The 23,307-nt window shown below is 31.2% G+C and overlaps 3 protein-coding genes across 5 annotated transcripts; 1 reads left to right on the forward strand and 2 right to left on the reverse strand.

The window, feature by feature from the left end:
* Positions 1-520: 520 nt before the first annotated feature.
* LOC114191589 (splicing factor Cactin-like) lies at positions 521-7,837 on the forward strand. Its single transcript, XM_028080850.2, has 14 exons — positions 521-674; positions 920-1,248; positions 1,345-1,436; positions 2,509-2,608; positions 2,797-2,868; positions 3,064-3,126; positions 3,214-3,354; positions 3,532-3,627; positions 5,933-6,217; positions 6,295-6,430; positions 6,522-6,673; positions 6,763-6,939; positions 7,148-7,414; positions 7,494-7,837. The coding sequence occupies exons 2-14, from the start codon at positions 961-963 to the stop codon at positions 7,611-7,613; spliced, it is 1,989 nt and encodes a 662-aa protein (XP_027936651.1). The 5' UTR covers positions 521-674; positions 920-960; the 3' UTR covers positions 7,614-7,837.
* A 42-nt stretch (positions 7,838-7,879) lies between these two features.
* Positions 7,880-10,450, reverse strand: LOC114191590 (FKBP-like peptidyl-prolyl cis-trans isomerase family protein). 3 transcript variants are annotated; one of them, XM_028080851.2, is made up of 10 exons: positions 10,245-10,450; positions 10,016-10,168; positions 9,865-9,920; positions 9,702-9,757; positions 9,356-9,413; positions 8,932-9,006; positions 8,585-8,704; positions 8,364-8,441; positions 8,238-8,278; positions 7,880-8,150 (listed from the first exon to the last, which is right to left on the reverse strand). In XM_028080851.2, exons 1-10 carry the CDS (start codon positions 10,312-10,314, stop codon positions 8,123-8,125), a joined length of 735 nt encoding a protein of 244 aa, XP_027936652.1. In that variant the 5' UTR covers positions 10,315-10,450; the 3' UTR covers positions 7,880-8,122. The 3 variants fall into 3 exon arrangements, with proteins under 3 accessions (XP_027936652.1, XP_027936653.1, XP_085532222.1); XM_028080852.2 differs by having other exon boundaries at positions 8,585-8,674; positions 10,245-10,443; XM_085676096.1 differs by lacking the exon at positions 8,932-9,006 and having other exon boundaries at positions 8,585-8,674; positions 10,245-10,449.
* Positions 10,451-15,239: 4,789 nt separating this feature from the next.
* On the reverse strand, positions 15,240-16,942 carry LOC114190368 (protein CHUP1, chloroplastic-like). The gene has a single exon (XM_028079218.2). It carries the CDS (start codon positions 16,799-16,801, stop codon positions 15,563-15,565), a length of 1,239 nt encoding a protein of 412 aa, XP_027935019.2. The 5' UTR covers positions 16,802-16,942; the 3' UTR covers positions 15,240-15,562.
* Between the last annotated feature and the right edge of the window lie 6,365 nt (positions 16,943-23,307).

Raw genomic sequence — 23,307 nt, forward strand, 5'->3', positions numbered from 1 at the left:
AGAGGTAAAAATTATTTAAATTTTGAAATGGAAGATTGGTTGAGAAGATGACATGTGTATAAACTTACTTTTTGTGATCCTTTAATCTGTATTGTATATTATAGATAGATTGTGTATTCTCTTATCACTTTATCCAATCTCATAATATTTTAAAATATAATGTAAATTATAAAGTAAATGGACTCATAACCCAAGTTGCAACAATGGCACCCGTACCCTGCTATCTTTTTCAAAATATATAAGATGTGTTTTGAAAAAGAATTTCCTAAAGAAAATTTACAAAATAAACTTTATGAAATACATGACATACTTTTCAAAACAGTTTTCCTAAACAAATAGCCCAACGTTTTAGAGTTGGAGAAGAGGAAGACATAGCAGTATGGACATGGTGCAGCCAGTGAGAATATTTTAATCTTTTTGTGGTTAGTACAGGGGTGCAGATAGTACTAATAGAGGTGCAGGAAGAACAAGTTTAGAGGAAAAAGGAAGAACAAGTTTAGAGGAAAAAGGAAGAACAACCCAAAACTCTTTGGGATTAGGCCCATTCTATTTTCCTAAGGAAAATGAAGCGAAAAGCAAAATCCAAGTTTCCAAATTTCAATGTCCGGTATGGAAATTACCGGAAGCTCATCAGCACCGTCGTCTTCATTTCGCAACCGTCTTCTTCGCCACAGGTTCGTCGTTTTCCCATCGATTACTTTTTCACATTCGTATTTTGAACTAATGCACTCTGCTCCTTTACTCGAGTTCTAATCTTCTATGGTTAATAATTTTTTTTTTATTTTTTATTATTGAACAATTAATTTGATTCTTTCTGTGATGAAAATCCTTATTCCATACTCTAACTTTACACAGAAGCACTTTCACTGTTTTGCTGTTATGGAATATGATTGTTACTTTACGTTGTCTTTTTGCTTAGCATTATAACTTGAGCAGAGTAGAAGAGTTCAAGTGAACAGAATGGGTAGTAAGAGTAAGAAAAAGAGAAGAAGATCTGATGATTCTTCATCAGACTCGCCATCTTCACAGTCCAGTGATGATTCAAACAGCAGCGATTCGTCGTCTTCGGAGAGACACCGGAGAGACGGTCATCGCAGCCGCCGTCGTTCACGGCGTGGACGAAGCAAGCACGACTCAGATAGTTCCTCTGACGAGAGTAGTGACAGGGGTCGCAAGAAGAAGAAGTCCTCCAGGTACATTACTGAGGAGGAAATAGCACAGTACTTGGCCAAAAAGGCTCAGAAAAAGGTTTGAAGATGCTTCTTTATCTTTGTTTGGTGTTCTTATGTTTTATTATTTGAGTTATTTGTTTTGATGTTTCCTTCTTCTTGGTTTTGTGCTCAGGCATTGAAAGTTGCCAAGAAACTGAAGACTCGTACCGTGTCAGGTTATTCGAATGATGCAAATCCATTTGGTGACTCTAATCTTAATGAGAAGTAAGTTCCTACATTCTCCGGTTCTCCCTATTCTCTTTCCTGGGTTGTGTGGTTTTGGATTTGTTGATCTAATAACTGGGCTTTTTTGTGCTGTTTACCATAAGAGATGAATTTTCCTGATACATACTTGTAACTTATTTTCGTGTGTGTACAATTGGCATTTTATTTTATATAGAGGTGATTGCTAAGGAGTTCTGTAGTTTAAATTTTGGTATAGGTGATAATATGAAAGTAAGAAACTTCTGCAGAACCAGTTAATTATTGATGGATTGTTGATTGAGGTTCTTACATGATTCTGTTTTCAATTTTAGTTAAAACCTCAATTTGTTTGATAAAATAATAATTATTTGGAAAACTTTGCGGCAATTGTATTGTCAGTCTTTCAGGAGAATGCTTGTCTGATTTACTTATACTAAATTCTGTAATTCGGTGGTGGATGGTATTTGGTACTTTGTGGCAATTTTGTAATACTAAATTCATCTTAGTGTATCTCAAATAGAATTTTTTTATAAGAGTTTCTTATGAATGGAAACATTATTTTAATATGGGTCCCGTATATATGAGTTGCTTAAAATTGAAAGAGGTCCTTAATGTGGGTCCCACAGAAAGACGCCTCTTACAAAGTCATTTCTTCTCCCCCCTCCCTCTCTCTCTCCCACATTTTGGTATTTTGAATCTTCTGGGATACTTGTTACAAGTGCTGAAGTTTCTTAGGTTTACCTGCGGGTAAATTAGAGAGTTTTCCTGTTCGAATCAAAGCTGCCCTGTCAGTTTATCATTAATTGTATTCGTTTACCATCCAAAATTATTTTAGAAATGCTATTGGTTTCTGTTGGACAACTTTCTTGTGGATGGGGAGTTGTATATAATTTGCTGTTGTTCTTAGATAACTTCGATATATCAGTTTTCTTGTTCATTTTGCCTGTCTTATTTGATTCCACTAAGCTTAGAATTTTATTGTCATTTTTAATGTTCTAGAAGCTTCACATAGCTGTTTTACCTCAAACTAATGTACTAGTAGTCGAGTGGTACCTACCTACATCTTATGGTTCTCAAATTTACTGAGTTGTAGGTTTGTTTGGCGGAAGAAGATTGAGCGTGATGTTGTTCAAGGTGTGCCTATTGATGCATTTTCAGTTAAAGCTGAAAAAATGAGACAGAGAGAACGGATGGTATGCATTTTTCTGCAAAAGATAAAATAAATATTTATTACTTTGTAGGCAATACTAAATAAGTATTTGCTGTAGCTTCTTGCTTCTTGCCTTCCAGCCTTACTAAGTTATAATGATGAAATTGTCAAACAACTGACCATTATCTCTGCCATTTATTCACTAAGTTCTTGGTAAAAATCATAATGCAGGCAGAAATTGAAAAGGTGAAAAAAAGAAGAGAAGAAAGGGCACTTGAGAAAGCACGACATGAAGAAGAAATGGTAAGTTCATTACATAATCTGTTATTAGAAAAATTATCGTTAATCTATTGGAGGGACAATTCTTTCTTAACACTTGACACTCATGTTTCTGGCTGGTGCTTGGCTGTGGTGGGTATATGCTAGTATGACATACTAAATATTCCCTATCCTGTAAGTGCATAAACTATGTCATCTTTTCCAAATTCTCTCTCACAGGCACTGTTAGCTAGAGAGCGTGCACGAGCTGAGTTCCATGACTGGGAAAAAAGAGAAGAGGAGGTATATTCCTTGAATTCCTTTCATTTTATTGTTAATTTTTTAGTTGTGGTACTTGCAATCTGGTAATCAAGACAATTTCATATGCAGTTTCATTTTGATCAAAGCAAGGTTAGATCCGAAATTAGATTGCGTGAAGGTCGTGCCAAGCCGATTGATATCTTAACCAAGCATCTCAATGGATCCGCTGATTTGGATATAGAAATAAATGAACCATACATGGTGTTCAAGGTTAATATTTATATTTATAGCAATTCATATCTTCCCTATCCTTTAACTGATGAAGATTATAATGTAATATCCTTCAAAAACTCATTGAACCTTTTCCTTAGTATGATTAAAGATTTCCAGCTTTAAGTACCATTGCTGTTGGACAATTTACATAACAATTTGACTTATATGATTCAGGGTTTGACAGTAAAGGAAATGGAAGAGCTTCATGATGAGATCAAAATGCATCTGGACCTTGACAGGGCGACACCCACCCATGTAGAATATTGGGAGGTATCATCTTTTGTCCATTCTTTAGTTAATTGCTTTATAGTCCTTCACAGAGTACTAATTACTTAATAATTTTTAGCCTGTCTATTTTTTATACTACCATCTTCTTTTATTCACCTTAGGTATTATCGAATGTGACTGTGACTTTGAAGTATGAATCTTATCCAGTTCTGGTACAAGGATCACATTTATGATTCAATAAAAAAAAAATAGATAAGAGTAATGCAAAACAACAAAACAGCTGAAATTCAAGGTTATTAGCATCTACATGCAAAACATATGTATCTTGGAAGTCTCTCTAATTATAGAACAGCATAAAATAAAAAAATGATGGTGGAGCCAATATGCTAGTGCTAGACAAAGAATATGTTTAATATGTATTATCTTAATTTGTAAATATTTTTGTAGATTTTCCATGCAGAGTATGTTTCTTTGTTATTATTAGCTTAATGCATTTTGTTCTTGTTAGTGGTTATTTATCATTATATGATTTAGCATAATATAATTGCATTACCAATGATAAAATAATGCAGATTGACACACGTTTAACGCCTGTTAATATGCCAATCCTTCGTAGTTTAGTTTGTCACTAATTTGTGTATGTATTTTATGGTAAGGGGATAATTTTTTTCAAGTTGTTTATAAATATATGTACATAATATTTACTTTTAAATTTTAAATATAATATATCTGGTTCAATTAGTAATCTAACTACTTGAACTGATTGATTTTAAAACTACCAACTTCTGACATTTTTCTGCTTTGGGTTTTAAAATACTTTCAGAAGAATCTAACGGAAATTAAGAGGAAATTTTATGTGTATGTTCTTTGCTTTGGGATTAAAGAGGAAATATCATGTCTATGTTCTTGGATATGCTTGAATTCAATTGTCAAAGAACTTGCTATGAATTTAACTGTTTGGTAATAGCATAGGGATAATGCCCTTTAGTTATTAATTTTTTATTTCTAGAAGGGCATATGAAAACACTGCCTTCTATTATTTCTTAGTGCTAATATAAAAGGTATAACCTGTTTAGCATTGAAGTTCTTTTTGTCATAGTTGTATTGGGTGCTTTAGAATGAAGTTCTTCCACTCTCTCTCTGAACTGTGGTCGGGATTTGAGAGGTACTAAAACTTTTTGTTTTTATGTTACAAGTTTGTACTGTTGGTTTTGAGTTGTAACATGTTGGCAAAGTCTCATACAATTGGCACTTCTGGTTGCTTGCATAAAATGGAAGTGGTTTACTGAAATGTAAAACATGTTTCAGCTTGTTTATGTGTTTTGTGTAATTCCCTGTTTAAGGTAGATAACATAGTATCATTATACACATATTTTGGGTAAAATTGAGGCAGCTGGATCTTCACTTTTCTTCGTCTCTTCTAATAAATTCTTAATACACAAAAAAGTTATGAGGTTGGTGTAAATGTAATTTTAGAGGAACGGAATGGAATATTGTTCCCAACTATGTCAGGCATAGCATAGATGGGTATTTAAAATTTAGATTAAGGTTTCTTTTCTATAACAATCTGCTATGGAATGGCTTGTAGCATGGAGAATATTCAATTACACAATGAGATTGCTTTTCCCAGTTCAAATTCATTTAGGTGTGTGTAACGAGTAAAAATACAGATATGAGCACAGCGGGAAATGTTGGGCCTAAGGCAGAAAAACACAGGGCAATTGGAGAGGGAATAAGGCGCAGCACTCGGCCCAAAATAACCAATTCCAAGTTGACTGATTTTGTGTGGTGCAAAAGTTAGTATATGTGCACTATGAGGAGAGAGAGTGAGGGGGGAATGAAAGCTTGTCTTTTCTTCTTATGTGGCTCTGAAATTCTCTGAAATTTCCTTTCTGCAAATTCTGTTTTCAGTACCTAGAATATTCCTTGTTTTCAACAAACTTTTGGTGGATATACAAGGAATTTTTTTCAATAATTGATTGTGCTTCTCTCTCGTTTCTTTACTTGTTACATTTGGTGCTTTCATTGGGAGTGCTTTCTTCCTCCTCCCCCATAGTTTATATATTTTTGTTATATGCATGCTGGTGTTTATGCCTTTCGATGCAGTGTCTTTTATGTGACTATGTATGTCTTGTTATGTTTGTGCTTTATATGTACATATAAAATTTATCCTCTGAATTGAATCCCAGATAAATTAGTTTCCTTAATCTCTTCCTCTTCTGTTTCAGTTCACTCATATGGCCATTGTGTGACTTCCTTAACATGTAATGCCATTGATCTTGACACTAAATTAATCATGTCATAATTCATGTTTTAAGTTGAAGTCTTGCTCAATATCTTCATACAGGCACTCCTTCTAGTGTGTGATTGGGAGCTCGCCGAAGCTCGAAAAAAAGATGCAATTGATCGAGCTAGGGTACGTGGTGAAGAACCTCCCCCTGAGCTGCTTGCAGAAGAAAGGGGTCTGCATTACAGTGTTGAGCCAGATGTGAAGAGGCTTTTGGAGGGGAAGACACATGCAGAACTAGAAGCTTTACAGGTGCATATATCATCAGAGATGCGTACTGGTACGGCGAAGGTGGTTGAGTATTGGGAGGCAGTTTTAAAATACCTCCACATATATAAGGCCAAGGTAACTCTCTCACTTTTAAGATGCATTCTTTAAAATAATGGATAAATTCACTTCATTATTAATTGTGCTATATGCAGGCTTCTTTAAAAGAAATCCATGCTAAGATGTTACGCAAACATTTGCAACACCTTGAACAACCATCGGAAGATGAAGATAAACTGGAAGACGCTCCAGTTAGAAACTCTGACGAAGACAATGAACATTACAGAAAATGTATATTAGCCTTGGATTTTTGTCATTGTTAGTTTATACGCATTCTCCACCCAAACTTTGTGTTGATATTTGCTCGATGTTTATTGTGTAGCCCAATCTGCAGATGAATCATTTTCACCTGAACCCATTAAAGTAGAAGAAGATCAAGAAGCTGAGGATCAGGCTGGCTCATTTTCACCGGAACTGTTTCATGGTGATGAAAATGAGGAAGCTATTGACCCGGAAGAGGACAGAGCTCTATTGGTAATCTTTAAACATGGTTTTCAACAATGATATTTCTCGTTTGTGTGTCAAGTGTGTAGTCTAACTCTGCAATGACGGTACGTTCACAGGAGTGGAAGCGTATGGCTGTAAAGGAAGAGCAGCATAAACGAATTCAAGAAGCAATGGCATTAAAGCCTGCTCCATCTGAAGATAATTTTGAGACGAAAGCCATGAAAGCTATGGGAGCTATGGAAGACGGGGATGCAGTGTTTGGCTCTGGTGCTGAAGTGAATCTAGATTCACAGGTAACCTGTCTTGGTTATTATCCAATTTCATTCTGTCAAATGTCATTAAATGATTGTCGCTATCTATGATTCTTCGAAATTTACATGTTCGATAGATTGTAAAATATTTAGTTCATTATACAAAGTTCTGGATTTTTACACTACTATATTAAAGGACGTGGGATTATCAACATTTAAAGTTTGATGTAATTGGTCAATGTTGGAGCAGGTTTATTGGTGGCATGACAAATACAGGCCCAGAAAACCAAAGTATTTCAACCGTGTCCACACTGGGTATGAATGGAACAAATATAACCAGACTCATTACGATCACGACAATCCACCGCCAAAGGTTGTACAAGGGTATAAATTTAACATCTTCTACCCGGATCTAGTAGACAAGACAAAAGCTCCAACTTACACTATTGAGAAAGATGGTAGCAATGGCGAGACTTGCATCATAAGATTTCATGCAGGGCCACCATATGAAGACATTGTAAGTCTACTTCTTGATGCTCTGAAGGTTTATATACATTCTCAAACAAATTACCCATTTTATGTGTCTTCCATGACAGGCTTTTCGCATTGTTAATAAAGAATGGGAATATTCTCATAAGAAAGGTTTCAAGTGCACGTTTGAACGTGGAATTCTACACGTGTACTTCAATTTCAAACGCTATCGCTACCGCAGATAATTTCAGGCTCCGGCTCCGGCTCCGGCTCCGTTCTACATGGGTTTGTTACCATTTTGAAATTTAAGGTGTATATCCGTGAATGTTAAGGTGCTGCTGGCATATAGTTTCTTTTAGGTGTTTGGAGGAATTGTACAACCAACATTGAACAAAACCCGATAATTGTTTTTTGATGATGCATTTGACTTGAAAGTTAAATGTTGAAAGAATTAGGAAACGACGATCAATCATGTTTTATGATCGGAAACAATGGAAGGGGCGAAAGGACACAACAGAAAAAGTGAAGACATACGGTTTCTTTCTTCACTGCTTTATTTTCGTTTTGATAATCACATGAACTTTACAACTCCGACCGAACAGAAATCTGAATTGAAACAATCAAATGTTTCTTAGTAACTCCAGAAACAGGTTGTTCATTAACATAATGGGAAAAGTAAAGGCCGCTGAGTAGGTGGCCATCATTTTCTTCTCTTAAAATGTCGACTAAGCACTCTGAATATCAAATCATTGTATTAACCTTCAACTATCTTTACAGGAGTCCTGCGCAACCAAAAATAATCTAAATTAACTACAGGAGACTAAAATATACAGGAATAAGGAAAAAAACATTCTGACATCGTTACTTACCCAAATGGACTTTGTTTGATAGAAAGCAGTTCAATATCCAACTGCATTCCGAAAGTAAGAAATGGTAAAATTGTATGTTGAAAAATAAAAATCACTTTTACAGGAGAACAATCGAATAAAGTTCACCTCAATCGTTGAATTAGGAGGGATTTCTTGCACTCCCTTGCTTCCATAGGCAAGTTCAGGAGGAACAATCAATAGTCGCTGCAAAAAACCATCTAAATTACACCTTCACATCAAATGGATAAAAAGGCTTTTACAGTTTGCGCACTTAATTTTATTGATTATTAATAATTTGATTTGCATTCTTAATAAAACAGAAAGCTGCTCCCATATTTTGGTCTCACCTGGCCTCCTACTCGCATGCCCTCTACACCTAAATCCAACCCTTTGAGGACTGTTCCCCTCTCTGATTGCCCTACATCAAATCCATAGGGCTGCAATAATTCAAACATGTTTTCGTCAACCTATAAGCAAGCAGAAAAAAATGCATCGTAGTAATCATCTAGACCAATCATGTAAAGGATAAATAGTTTTTGAAACTCTGAATCTCTAGAGAAATAATAGAAATGATTTGGTTCGTTTTCTCATGCCATTGCATTTGCATTTGATGCTTCTAACTGCTACACTAATCGATCTTAATAACACAATACAGAAAGAGTTGAGAAATTTTGCATAGTTACTTGGATCATACCGTTCCTCCTCCAACACCCATTCCTTGTCTACTAGTCATAAAGGTGATACCCTTCCATTTGGCCACATAGTGAATCTACAATAGGATAATCTCATTATTTCTGAATTCTTAGTTATACTTAATCAAATAAAAATCTTTTGGTAATATCAGTATATATGAATGCACATGCCAGTACCTCAGAGTTATAGAGAAAATTAAGTAGTCCTCTTCAACACAAAATCTTAAGATTACAAGTTTATGTCTCGTCTTTGTTATATATATTAATTTTCTCATTTTTATTAGACGTGGAACTTAGATTCAGAATTTGATTCCTAACTATTCACTACACAAACTATATGGTAATCCGACACATTTAGTTAATGGCTTTCAACCACACGCAGAAGCAATAATGAGTGAAACATTTTTAACTGGGTCACAACCGTACTGCAACACGAGATCCCTTTTTAGCTTCAGCTCCATTCCCAACCTTCAAATCATAGTACCTGAAGATATAACAGTTTCATAGCAGCACATCTTTAAAATGCAATCAACAAAAAGGAAAAATAGTGCAAATTACGAAATTTTAAAGATAACCAATGTAAAATCAAAGAAAAGTGACAGATTCAGTTTCTCTATGATTAAGAAAACATCAATAAATGTACTAGATGGTGGAATTCTTATTGTGATGATATTAATTTGAAGAATTTCAACACACTCTAGTCATCAGAATCTGATACTAAATGGGAAATAAGGTAGAAAGATTCACAATCAACATGTTAGCATAAACTCACTTCAAGCCATTGGGCAAGGTTGTATAATCACTTTCAGGAATTTTTGCTCCTCTTAGCTGCAGAAAACAGAAGAGTTGAAAATTCCACTTAGTACTACTCAATTATCAGAACCATCATTTTTCTTTCAAATAAACTCACAAACTAGAATAATGGAGCCACATACAGCTCTTCTACTTGTGCTAACAGCTCCAGCCACATCACATGCATAGACTCCACCAACTAACATAAGATAAAAACATCTAAGAAAATCACATGGAATGGAACATAGAAAACATCGAAAGGGAACATTCCAAGATAGTTAACTGATAACTAACAAGTTGTGAGGAGACAACTGAGTAATGCTCTCCTTCCTTCAATACTCAAAGAAGACACTGTAATTGGTTCTGCTGCAGTGTTTTTTGTGGAAGAACATGAACAGTGGCATGATAACCTAAATGAATTTTTCTTGTTAAGTCTTCTGTGTGTTCCTGTAGAGTTGAGGAAAATTCTCAGGCTAGTTTGAATTGAAAGAAGTGTATGGAGAAGCAGAGAAAGAGAAGTTACTTGTGATGCTAATGGGGCAATTGAGGATCATCATAGGATGGTGCTGATGGTGGAACAGAGAGAGTTCCATGGTGTTTGATTCTTGGTTGATACTGTGTGATCAGAATCTTGTACATTTTATTTTCCTTTTGGTATAATTAGAGAAGAAAGAGAGAGAGAGAGAGAGAGAGAAAAAAAACTCAGAGAGGATAACGTGGTTAATTCCATCCACAATTTTGAAGCATTGAAAAATCACTGGTTTCAGAATATAGAATATTAGATTCTTGATATAATTCGATATCGATGCGTCACCAACAAACCTTTCGGAAATTAAACAAATTTTGTCTCTGGAGATTTCACCTAAGAACATGGAAAATAGGAAATGAATTTAGTAGATATTTTTATTTATTTAACTTTTTTTAACCTGTTGTATATTAAGTATATTAATTTAACTTTTATTATATAGTATCTTGAAAATAGTAACATATTAATCATGGACTGAAATGAGCTAATTTTAATAATAATATTTAAATCAACCAGTTGCAGTAGCTTAATTTAACTCGGTTTTTTTCTGTTTTATGTAATGTGAATCATATAAATAAAAAGTATTATTTATTTTGTATTATATCAATAACAATCTACAGAGTAATTTGTCTATTAAATGGTGTTTAAGGAAGGAGACAAGTGCTTCCTTTGAAGACATTTTTGTTTTCCATGCTATAATTTTTAGTTTTAGAAAATTACTCTTTTTGTTAGTCTAATTATTATTTTATTTTTTATTAATAATTTATTTATTTATTGTTTATTTAATTAATAAGTAATTTATATTTTTCATGAGACATAAGACCTTATAAAAGTGCGCAACAAATAAGCTTAAGAACAATGTAAGAACATGTCAAACAAATAAAGTGAATCATACTAACCAGATACAAAACAAACCATTTATCTTATAATAAAATAATGTGATTATTTTATTATATTATACTATTTTATTAATTATATTTGTTTCATACACATAGTGAGAATTAAACTTAGCCACAGTCAACAACAAGCAACGACAGAATTTTCTTATGACCAAGGTGGCTCCCCATGATTTTTAATTTTAATTTATATATATATATATATATATATATATTTATATGTATTTTTTAAATTTAAATTTATATATTTAAAAAGAAAATAAAAATTAATTTGATAGATATTGAATAATAAAGAAATTAAAATTTTATATCTGACCATAAAGTTTTTTCATAGAAAATCATTAATAAAGTGTAAAAATAAAAAGAACGACAAATTGAAAAATGAAGACCGGAGAACAAAAAGATTAAATATAGCATACTCCTGAATCTGTATCTTAATATAATTTATATAGGTTAGATTTATTGTTTTTTCATTATGATGTTTCTCTTAAATTAAATTTTTTCTAAATTAGTATGAAAAATATCTTGATTTTAGGGATTTTTTTATGAGATTAACATGAATCCTAATTATACTTTTATCGAATTAGTATAACCTTATATTATAAATGTTGGGATTTTATGTTTTTCACCGCGAATAAATTAGTTGAATAATTTTGGAATAGAAATTAGGATATCCATTTTAACATGAATTTAATAAATTAAAAAGATTAAAAATTAGAAAGTGTGAATTAGATATAAAAATGATTTAAATAAAAAAATAAAAAAGTTTTTTTAATTAATAAATTATATATAAAAAATTTAAATTCACATTTCTAAATCTTCTGTACAAGTTCCGCGGCTTACAAGGATTTTTTTTCCTCACTTATAATCACCTCACCTTTGAACTCACTCAACCCTTCGATATGCGGAATCACACATAATACATAATCGATTCTATATTCACATAATAGAATATGTGAAGAAAGTTAACATTAAAATATTTATCTCGTTTTTCATTTTTAATTGTTCTTTTATTTATCATTTTTCGAGCTTTCTCTTCATTTCATTAATACTTTCATCCGTCTTTGCTAATCAGATGTTTGAAACAAACAAGTGTAAGCGAAATAAGAAATAATTTAGCTCACCAAGATCTAAAACTATCAACCACAATCAATTGATAATTTTATCAATAATTTTTAAATAAATTAGTTATAATGACTCAACTCTATATTAAAACTCAATCTTTTCTATTTTATCTCTAATATAATATGAATCATATTAAATCCAAAAAAATATATATTATATATCTTTTATCTTATTAATAATGGTTATACTTAAGCCTATATAATAAGATCTCCATTAGAGAACCATATTTCATCATCGGTTTTTATAAAATTATCACTTTTTAATCTCTTATTTTATTGAATGTTAGAAAATCTTATGCAAATAAACCTCCATTTCATACTTGATGACCTCATTCAAAGCTTATTTCCTCAAAGTTTAAACTTGATATAAAGGTTCTATCTTTCCAACAACTTATCTTAATAGTCTCCTCCATTATTTTGGTAAGAAATATTTATTTTTTTTTAAATATTTAATTAGATATTCCTTTAATATAACTCTAAGATGAATTTTCAAGTCTGGAGTGGTGATTAGAAAAAAGGAAAAATTATCCTGAGAGTGACAACAGTAATAAATATTTTTTATTGAAAATATTAGTGCCTAAAAGTTAAATACTTATTTTTTTTAAGTTAAGTCACATAAAAATTTCGAAAACTTGTTCTGAAATTGTTTTAAAATATATAATCGGAAAATCACTTTTACAAAAGGTAAAATGGTCATTTCCGAAAAGTTGGGAGGATGCAAGAAGAAATTGTGAAGGTGTAGAAAGTAAAAACCTTCGAACTTTAAGATTAAATATATATTTTTCCCTTATTTCCAGTAAATTTTAAAATTACTTAATTTTGAAATTTTAAATTAATTTAATAATTCATCTTTTAAAATACATAAATTTATATGGTCTAACCCACTTGTCCTTACCTGTAACCAAATTTACTACAAATTCTGCTTAGACATGTCAAAGTGAGCCAACCCGGCTCACACGGGTTGGCTCACCACGAGCCGGGTTCAAAATGAGTGAACCCAACCCGGCTCACTTTCTAGTGAGCCAGAAATTTTGTAACCCGGCTCAACCCACCACGGGTTGGTGGGTTAAGTGGGTTGGCTCACCAACCCACCTAAAAAAATTATTTATTTATTTTTTTTATTATTCAAATATTTAAATAAATTTTTAAGTAACCCATGAGATGACAATGATAGTAAAATCAAGAATCAATGTTTTGATCATGCTCACCACCAATATATGAAGAATTATTTCCAAGAAAGTATCCATTAGTCTAAGAAAGCATGACTAATATTACAAATTTTCTGTCATGCTATTCAACAAAATATAAATAAAAAAAAACTATACATTTTTTTCATGCTAATTTAGAAAAAATTGTTTATAAGACGGTTACTTGAGTAATTTACTATAAAGATTATAGTTAAAGATTAAAGTATCAACATATATATAACTTGACAATCAAATTAATTAAACATTCAAATAATTCAAATATAATTAAACAACATTCTAGCATTCAAAAATATGAAATTGTGAACAAATATAATTGGAGTAGTAAATAATTTAAAAAAAATTAAAAGAAAATTAAAAAAAAATAAAAAAAAAATTGTAAAAAAATGTTGGTGGGTTAAGTGGGCCAACCCACCTTCAACCCGGCTCGAACCCGTTTAACCCGTGGGTTAAGTGAGCCGGGTTGAGTTCAACCCACTTTTGAAAAAGTTGAATTTTTCTCAACCCAACCCGGCTCGAACCCGTGGTGAGCCGGGTTGGCTCACGGGTTGAAACCCATTTTGACATCTCTAATTCTGCTTTATATTTCTCATTAATATTAATTTGTAAATAATAAATATTGTAAAAGCACATCAAGTTCCATGATCACGTGTTTTTTAAACTCATTAAAATAATATTTGTATGCCATTAATACGAAACTTCACACTTTTATTGTAATCTTCCTCCATTCTACAGCATTTAACATGTCAATATTTAAGACTATGACCGTAATATCGTTAAAGTTAAAATAATTTCGTGTAAATTTTACACGCTTAATAATAGTTCATTCGCATTTTAACATGCATGTATGTTTACGCAATTATTTAAAGTAATCATTATTATTATTTTTTTAAATCTAGTTATTCCCATGACTTATTCCTTAGAATGTCCAATATGAAGAGAGATTTTTAATCTTAATTTATTCTACAAAATTAATCTCTAACATAAGAACTAACCTTACATATTGTAAATTAATTTTTATTTATTAGATATAAATTTTTAATATAATTTTATAATTAAGATTAGTTATTCTTTCATTTATTTTATATATTCAAAATGTAATCTTTAACCATGCCAATTTTAACCAGAAATTAGATCATTTTGTGCATATTATATCGTTATTGTTACGGTGTGTTGTGTTATATTGATGTTGTCGAAACGTGATATAAGGGATTAATCTTACATTTATCCGATTAAGTTTATGGATTTTTTATTATATGACGTTTAATTTTGTTTTTCTTTTTATCTAATATGAAACTTAAACTCGTTTAAATTAGGTTTAATTAGTCGGATGGTACTCACCTTCATTTGGATGTGTCAGTTTGGTACCCACTCTTAAAAATGTGTCAATTGAGTCTCAACTTTTGAAAAGATGTCTGAATTAGGTCCTTTTCAGTCAAAAATTAATAACACCGTTAAAGGTACTAATATTTGAAATGATTTATAAAATTAAGTATTGATATTTATATTAAAATTTAGTGATAAAAGTCATGAATTAAGTTAACGACTTTAGTAATTTTTGTCTAAAAAGATCTCATTAAAACACTTTTTCAAAAGTTGAGACTAAATTGACATATTTTTAAAAACGGGTACAAACTGACAACGAAAGTGGGTACCATTCCGACTAATTAAATCTTTAAATTATTTCGAACCCTTTAGAATTAGTTCCAGCACTCGGTCACTCTGTGACTTAGAACAGATAGATACACATTCAAAGAAAACAGCATGCAGAATTAATGTACAAATTATTATGAAATGGCATCACCATTTATTTTGCAACAAACGCAATGCATCTATATACCATCATCCAAGTTTCTTTATTATCTAGTATCCATAGCTATATTTTGCTGATCAAAACTTAGATGCTGTTATGTAAGTGTTTTTATTGTTGTTTTTGTTTCAGAATTGGATGAAACTTCAATTCTTACATAAAAACAACACTGAAAAATACTTTGGAAAGTATCTAAGCTTTGCTCTATTATGATCATGACTTGGTCTAATTATATATTTTAGTTTCTGCTAGGGAAAAGCTGACATGGCATTTTGACTCATCAAGCACTGGAACAGAACCTTGAATTTGAAGAAATCTGAGGTTTCTTTGACCCACAGGAAACAGAAGTTTGTTTCATAATTTCAGGCTTCACTCTTACCTTTTCACTTCCTTCAACCCACCTCTTCAGCCTCTTAAGCAACTTTTTCCTTTTTGAAGAAGCATGATCACTCTCAGCAGAATCATTGTGATGATGAAACTCATGCTCTGAATCACACTGCACAAATCTTAAGCCTCCTTCAATCTCTCCCTCCTCATGATGTTCTTCATAGTGGCTCATCAACTCTTGCCTCAAACAACTATTCACCCTCCTCAAATGAATCAGCTCTTCAACTTCACTTGATCTTTCCTTCTTCATCTCCTCCAATTCATTCAGAACTTTGTTGTACTCTTCCTTACTCACATCTTCAACCTCCAAATAATATTTCAATGGTTTTCTGTGTATCTTTTCCTTGTTCAACTTTTCTGCTTCTGCTGTTTCAAGCTTCTTCACAACCTCCTTCTTCTCTTCCTCCAACTGCTCCAAAATCCTTCGCAGCTCTCTGATTTCACCCTCTAACTTGTTAATCACGCATACCCTTGTCTGAAAATCCTCATGGTTTCTCAAAAGTTCTTCTTCTTTCTCTTTGATCATCAAAGCCTGCACCTTTATCAAACGAGACTTGGCCTTTGAGTCCCTGAGAAGCCTTTGAACCTTCCTTTGAAGAATCCTATTCTGTGATCTCCAATACTGCATCTGTTCAACAACACTCATGTATTGGACCACAAAACTCTCCAACCTCATTGTCTCGGTCTCTATGGAAGAAACCTCTTTGCTCAAAAACTCAGCACGATCATTCTCCAACGACAACATGTTTCTGACTTCAACAAGTAGAGATTCTTGTGCCTTCATTTCACAGTACAACTCAAACTGCAAACGCAAGGCCAGTTCCCTCATTTGAAGACCTTCAATCTGGTTTCTGAGGCCAGTGATTTCACGTTCCAAACATGGCTTTTTGTCATGGATAATCACCAAGCTATTCGTAGATGATTCTCCATCTTCCACATAAGAAAGGATGTCATGACAAGTGATTTTTGAAGAATCACATTCATTTTGTGGTGAAGAAAACAGCTTAGAAGACAAGTTTTTCTTTGCCAGTATCCATGCATAGATGAAACCTGCTAAAGATGCAGCCAAGGGAACACCAGCTTTGAGGATGAGTGGCTTCAAATTCTCAGGCTTGAGTGGTGTGAGTTCCATGAAAATTTTTTGACAAGAAAATGTGAATTTGATCCTTGTTATAGTGGTAATGGTTTGAGGAAAGTTGGGTAAGTTTGTTTATAGGAATAGTGATGTGTAACTTTTTGACCACTCCAAAAGACCTTGTACGGCACCATCAATCCCTCTTGGTGCTCTAAGGAATCTGATTCCTTTCCGTGTCAACCAATTGCACTCGCAAATAGATATTTGCCATGTCGGGGCTTCTTTTCTTCCACCAGCTATGTGTGATGTTAATATATTCTCCATGTGTTCAAACACACATCAATAAATTTTTAGAAACTCGTTAGGGGTGTAAAGTAACACGGGCTCACTTCTTGACCTAAAAATAAGTCATTTTAATTCGATTTATTTTTTTTTGAACTGAAAATTTTGTAATTCGGATATTACATATTGATGAATTAGTAGTTTCATTCATTTAAATGATATTTTAATTTTTTATTTATTTATTTTATATATTATTAAATAAAATAAAAGTGAATGAAATTTTTTTTAGGTTAAGTATGTTCTAGTTAAAGAGTTTACATGTGAAATTGAAATTCGTTCGTTTATCAAATTTTGATATATTTTTGTCTTAAAATTAAAAAAATGAATAGATATAATATTTTTGAAAGTATCAAAACGGTATAAAAAAAACTCAAAGGTTATCCTAGAATATGTCTGACACTTCCACAAAATTTAATGCAATTGGATTAGGAGGACAAAAATTTATAAAGTTTAGAAACAAAAATATATCAAAGTTTGAGACATAGATAAATTTCAATTTCACGTTAAAGTTTGTCCAAATTTAGGAACTAAAAACATATATTTTTTTTATTATACACTTAAAGTGTTCACTTGTTTCATCAAACATTATTATAAAGATAGTAGTTGAAAATTAAATTGTCCACCTACATAATTTGCCAATCAAATAAATTAAACATCTAAACTAAGCATAACAACATTCTAGTATTTAAAAAAAAAAAAATTGTCAACCTACATAATTAGAAGTGTAAATAATTATAATAAAAAATGGTAAAATATTAATAAAGGGTTATTGTTGTGTTACATGTCAACTCACCTTCAATCCAGCTTGAACTTGTTTAACTTAGAAGTTAAATGAGTTGAGTTCAATTTGACCCACATTAGAAAAAACTAATTTTTTTCAACTCAACTCGATTCGAATATGTGGTGAACTAGGTTGGCTCACAGTTTAAAATCCATTTTAACATTTTTAGAAGGTTTAATTATTTGGTCCTTACTTTTGTCCAAAAATATTAAGGTGGTCCTTTAGTTTTTTTAATCTAAATTTGGTCTTGATTTCTGAAAATTGATGCAATCTTATCCTAATTTGTTAAACATTGATGGAAGTGGTCCTTTCCGTTAAATTTCTTAACATTAGAATGATGTTAATTACATCAACAAAACAAATCATCGGTATTAACAACTTCAAGGATTGTGTTAATTACAGAAACAAAACAAACCATCCTTTTTAACAACTTCAATCTTGAGAAAAAATCCTTAATCTGTTTCAAAAAATTTAATGAAAATGGCTAAATTGCATTATTTTCTCACAAATCACACTACAAGAAAATTTTTAATTAGAAACCAATTTTAGAAACCAAAAATAGTTAGCCTCTATAATAACCAATTTAGATATCAATTTACAAAATTAAAAATTATTTGTTACTAAAATAGTCACTATTATAAATAAAAAATTATAACTAGTCATTAATTAATTAGAGACCAATTTTGAACCTAAGTGATTTTGGTAGCTAAAAGTTAGGTAGTTAATTTTTGGTGACTAATTTCCTTTGGTAGCCAAAACCATGGTAGCTAATTTTAAAGACCAATTTAGTGACCAATTATAATTTTTTATTCATAATAGTGACTATTTTAGTAACCAATAATTTTTAGTTTTGTATATGAGTATCTAAGTTGTTTAATATAATTATTAATCATTATTGGTCACTAAAATTAGTCACTATTTAGAAGTTTTTTTGTAGTGTGAGGACCTGTTGGGTTATATATATTTTTCACATATATGAGTTATGGTTATAGTCATTGAGAGATCGTGGTTCTATATGATTATATGACATTAGTTTTACACATAAGATATTTTACACCAAAACCTTAAGGCAGTCATTTCGCCACTGTTGGGTTATATATATTTTTCACATATATGGGTTATGGTTATAGTCATTGAGAGATTATGGTTCTATATGGTTATATGACATTAGTCTTACACATATAAGATATATGACAACACCAAAACCTTAAGGAAATTGTGTTATGGATCTTTATTCTTATATAGTGTTTAATTTTGTCTATTCTATCCAATGTGAAATTTTGACTCACACTTGAACTATTCCTAACAGGACCAACCTGGATAATTTTCACAAATAAGAACACAATTGAGACTAAAATAGAATGGAGGACCAACTTGATATTTACAAAAACAAAGACAAAATAAGTAATTAAACAATTTTAAAACTAGGAAATACTTTATTAACTCTCTTTTTCCATTTTTTTTCTTTAATCTTTCTCTTATATGACAATGCATAACATTTTTTTATTATTTTCGCTCCTTATTTCTCTATATATCATCTTCAGACCCACTTGAACTGGTACCAACGATGTGTTCACAAAAGTGATTGAAGCTCAATTCCTACCTTTTGAAATGTTAAAATGTGAAGTTAATAACGAGTGCTAACCTATTCTATATATATATATATATATATATATATATATATATATATATATATATATATATATATATATATATTGGTTTCTAAAGAATTGTGGGAGAAAAAAAGAAGGGACAGCGGAAAAAGATTTAAACGACTTTCCTTTCAGCCCATGGCTTAGGTTGGGCATCTCATCAAAAGCAAAATAGGCAGTCTTCATTTTTTTTGTATTTCCATGAATTCTTTTCCTGCACTCCCATATTAAAAATTTCATTTTTACCCTTTTTCAATTGTGTAATCTAGAATTTAAAAATGGGTTTTTGATTATACAATCAAAAAGTAAAAAATAAGTTCCTGTTTGTGTGTAATTTGGAAGCTAAAAAGAACCAAATTATGCAATTTGGAAATAGAAAATGAAAAGAAAAAAATAGTTTTTGGATTGCACAATCCGAAAGTCATTTAATCCGAAAGTCATTTGATTTTCTAATCACATAATTTGGAAGTCATTTTTTTGTTTACAGATAGTGTAATGGAGAAGTTTGTTTCAAAAGAAAAACAATTACTTCTGAATTACACATCTGAAAGTCATTTTTTATTTCTAGATTGCATAATCCAAAAGTCAATTTTGTATTGTGAAGTTTGAAAAGGACAAAAATAAAACTTCGTTTTTATACGTGATGACTTGTAGGAAATCGATGTCCGTAGAGCTAAAAATCTTATACATGTAAACACTTCTTTGCACGAAAATTTCTCATCAATTCAAGAGGAGCTTAAACTATAATAGGAGCTCAAGTAAGATTAGAGGTACAATTAATAAAGGGTTTGAAACCCATGTGCACTTTTGAACGGCAAGACCTACAAAAAGTTAAGATCAACCTTTTGAGACACTCTAATATAAGATTCACTAAGAAATCCTATCTAAGTTTACTACTCGAATAGGAAAAGAATTAATAAAAAAATAAAATCATATGACAAAATTAAGCACAATAGGATAACAAAAAGTGTAGGTTATTTCACATAATGTCTTCTTGCTTATAGGATGTAAATAACAACATTCAAGTAATATTACCTAAAAAGTATTGTTAAAATCAAATTTATGTTTCTCTCGGAAGGCTAAATATTTTCATGAAGAAATTAAATTGATTTGATAAGTTTTGGTTTTGAAAAAGTGATATAAGGATTTTACTACAAATTGGTTCCGATTGATTAAAACAACTTTAATCGATTAAAATACAACTTGAGTTTTCAATGTTTTTTTAGATTCAAGTGCGACTAACTTATGCTTGGTTTTGATTGTGATTAAGCAATTAACTGTAAAATTTTGAGCTCAACAAACCTTATGTTTGGTTTTGATTGTCAAACGCAATTTATCCGGTTTAGTCTGTAAGATGTAAGTTGTGTGACTAGACAAATGCAAATGATGTTTAATATTTGCTTTCTCTAAGAGATGCAAATCTTTGCACATGCATAATTTGATAAATTTTAGCTTGAATAGGAACAAACAAGTATGCTTAGTTAAATAAGTTTTTAGTTTGAATAAATGATAAGTATATGATGCAAGTTGAAGAATCTCATTATACATGTTAAACTTTAACAAATGATTATTTAATGCTTGCAAGAAATGTATGCTTCTTCATTGTTTCAAGATCTCGCAAAGAATTTTTAGCATCAAAGATCTCTTGAAGAACGTGCTAAAATTTTCTTGATACAAATAACTTCTTTCTCAAAAGGTGGAAAAAAAAGTCACCAACCAAAGTCTATGAAGCTATGTCAAGTGTTGTCAAAGAAGTCACACACATTCAATACTAAATCATAAGTATTTTAAATGCATCTTGAAGCCTCAAAGTATGCTTAGATATAAGATGAAGTAGTAGTAGAAGATGATCCTCACAATCACTACAAAATATGTGAAAGAATTTTTTTCATTTAGACTACATATAAATGACTTTTTGAAAAAGGAAGGTTGACAACAATGATGACAACAACGATGAAAGTCTTGCTCAAGAATGTACACAGGATCTCAAACTTTGAAGCCTTATAGTTATGAAAAGGAACATTATTCATGTTCATGTTCATTATTGACCTAGAAGAGTGATAACCTTTGTATATCTCATAAGACCCCCTATTTCAAGTGAGTGAGTTTGTGATCTTTTAATCACATTCTTTGTAAACCTTGCATGTTTAACTAAGAGTGATTGTTGTTCAAAAAATACTTTATCTTAGCCAAGAGCAATTGTCCAAAAAATACTAAATCTTAAGCAGGAATGAATGCATTCCAAACAATACTCAATCTTAACTAATAGTGGTTGAAGTCTAAATAATACTCAGTTTTAACTAAAAGTGGTTAAGGTCCAAATAATACTCATTTGTATCTTGTAACATTAGTTTGTCTTATGAAACTTAATCAATTCATTGAGAATTGGACGTAATCTTTGTTAACAGATATATGTGTAAATATAGAAACATAGTGTAAATATTTCTTCCCCCTATCCCTTTAAATTACATATTATATGAGTGTAACTAATTTTAGAATGAGGGTTTGTAAAAACAAGTTTTGAAAAGTTTTTTAAATAGTCCGTTTGTCAAACTTAAAATTGTGTTTGACTTTTCTCATTAAACATAATTTCTTAAGAAAAACACTTAATAGTGTGATTTTAAAGTGAAACCATTGTCTGATTCCACACCATCAAGCGATATCTTACCAAAATTTCTGAAATTTCTAAAATATAATTCAACTCTCTCTTTGTGTATTTTGACTTGTTTTTCACAGTTGGTATTAGTGTTTGTCTTCTAAAGGATTGACCACCTCACAACGACTAAAGGAAAGATCCAAGCAATGATAAGCATGGAACAACTATTGATAGGAGAAGGAGCATATCTCACAAGCCACCAATGTTATGGCAATGACTACCCCTACTAAAAGGATAAGATAAATCCATCCATTATTGATTATGGTTTATCATAACCAAAGGAGTTTTCATCATCAAAACTCCAAAAGACTACACGAAAGCTAAGTTTGATCATATGTTGCTCAACAACAAAAGAAGGTATCCTCTATTTGTGTTTCTTCTAAAAATGAATATAAAAATATTTGTAGGTTCATATAAGCTAAAGTAATGTGACTTAGTGAAGATAAACTATGAGGACAATGAAGATTTTTAGCTAAATAAAGCTACAACTTTTTGGGATGGGAAAAATATTTGTGCCCACGAGTATTCGCGGATAAAATTTGCGACGAATAATTGGTACCTACAAATATTTTAATACCTGGTTTATAAAAGGTCGCGTGCGGGTATCATACTATACACACACACGAGTATCTTTTACATGCAAAAAATTAAAATTAAAATTTAATTTATATTTTATTAAGTTAAATTTAATCCAAATTAAAATTTAATTTACATTTTATTAGATGAAATTAAATTTATATTAAATTTAATTAAATTTATATTATAATTTATATTTCTTTTGTAATTTATTTAGATTTTATTTAAAAATTTATATAATATATTTTTTTAAATATCTACGGGTATCTACATATACCCGCAGGTTTTATAAAACTTGCAGATATCTTGTAAATGGTTATCATGTCTTGTAAATGGTTATCAGCAATAACGGGACAAGTACCAAGTTATAATTGTTGTTGCGGGTCAAATAGTGAATAAGCACTGTCTATATCCAACCTGACCCATTGTCATCTTTAACAATCATCACATGTCAATATGAGTCTTTAAGCATTAGTGAGGTTGTGGATGATATGTTTGTAGTTCTAAACATACCAGAGGCTCTTGGATAAAACTTTTGTAGCACTATGATGAACCT

This window comes from Vigna unguiculata, chromosome 7 (genome assembly GCF_037176805.1).
Source record: "Vigna unguiculata cultivar grain cowpea cultivar isolate G323 ecotype 2 chromosome 7, ASM3717680v1, whole genome shotgun sequence".
NCBI lineage: Eukaryota > Viridiplantae > Streptophyta > Magnoliopsida > Fabales > Fabaceae > Vigna > Vigna unguiculata.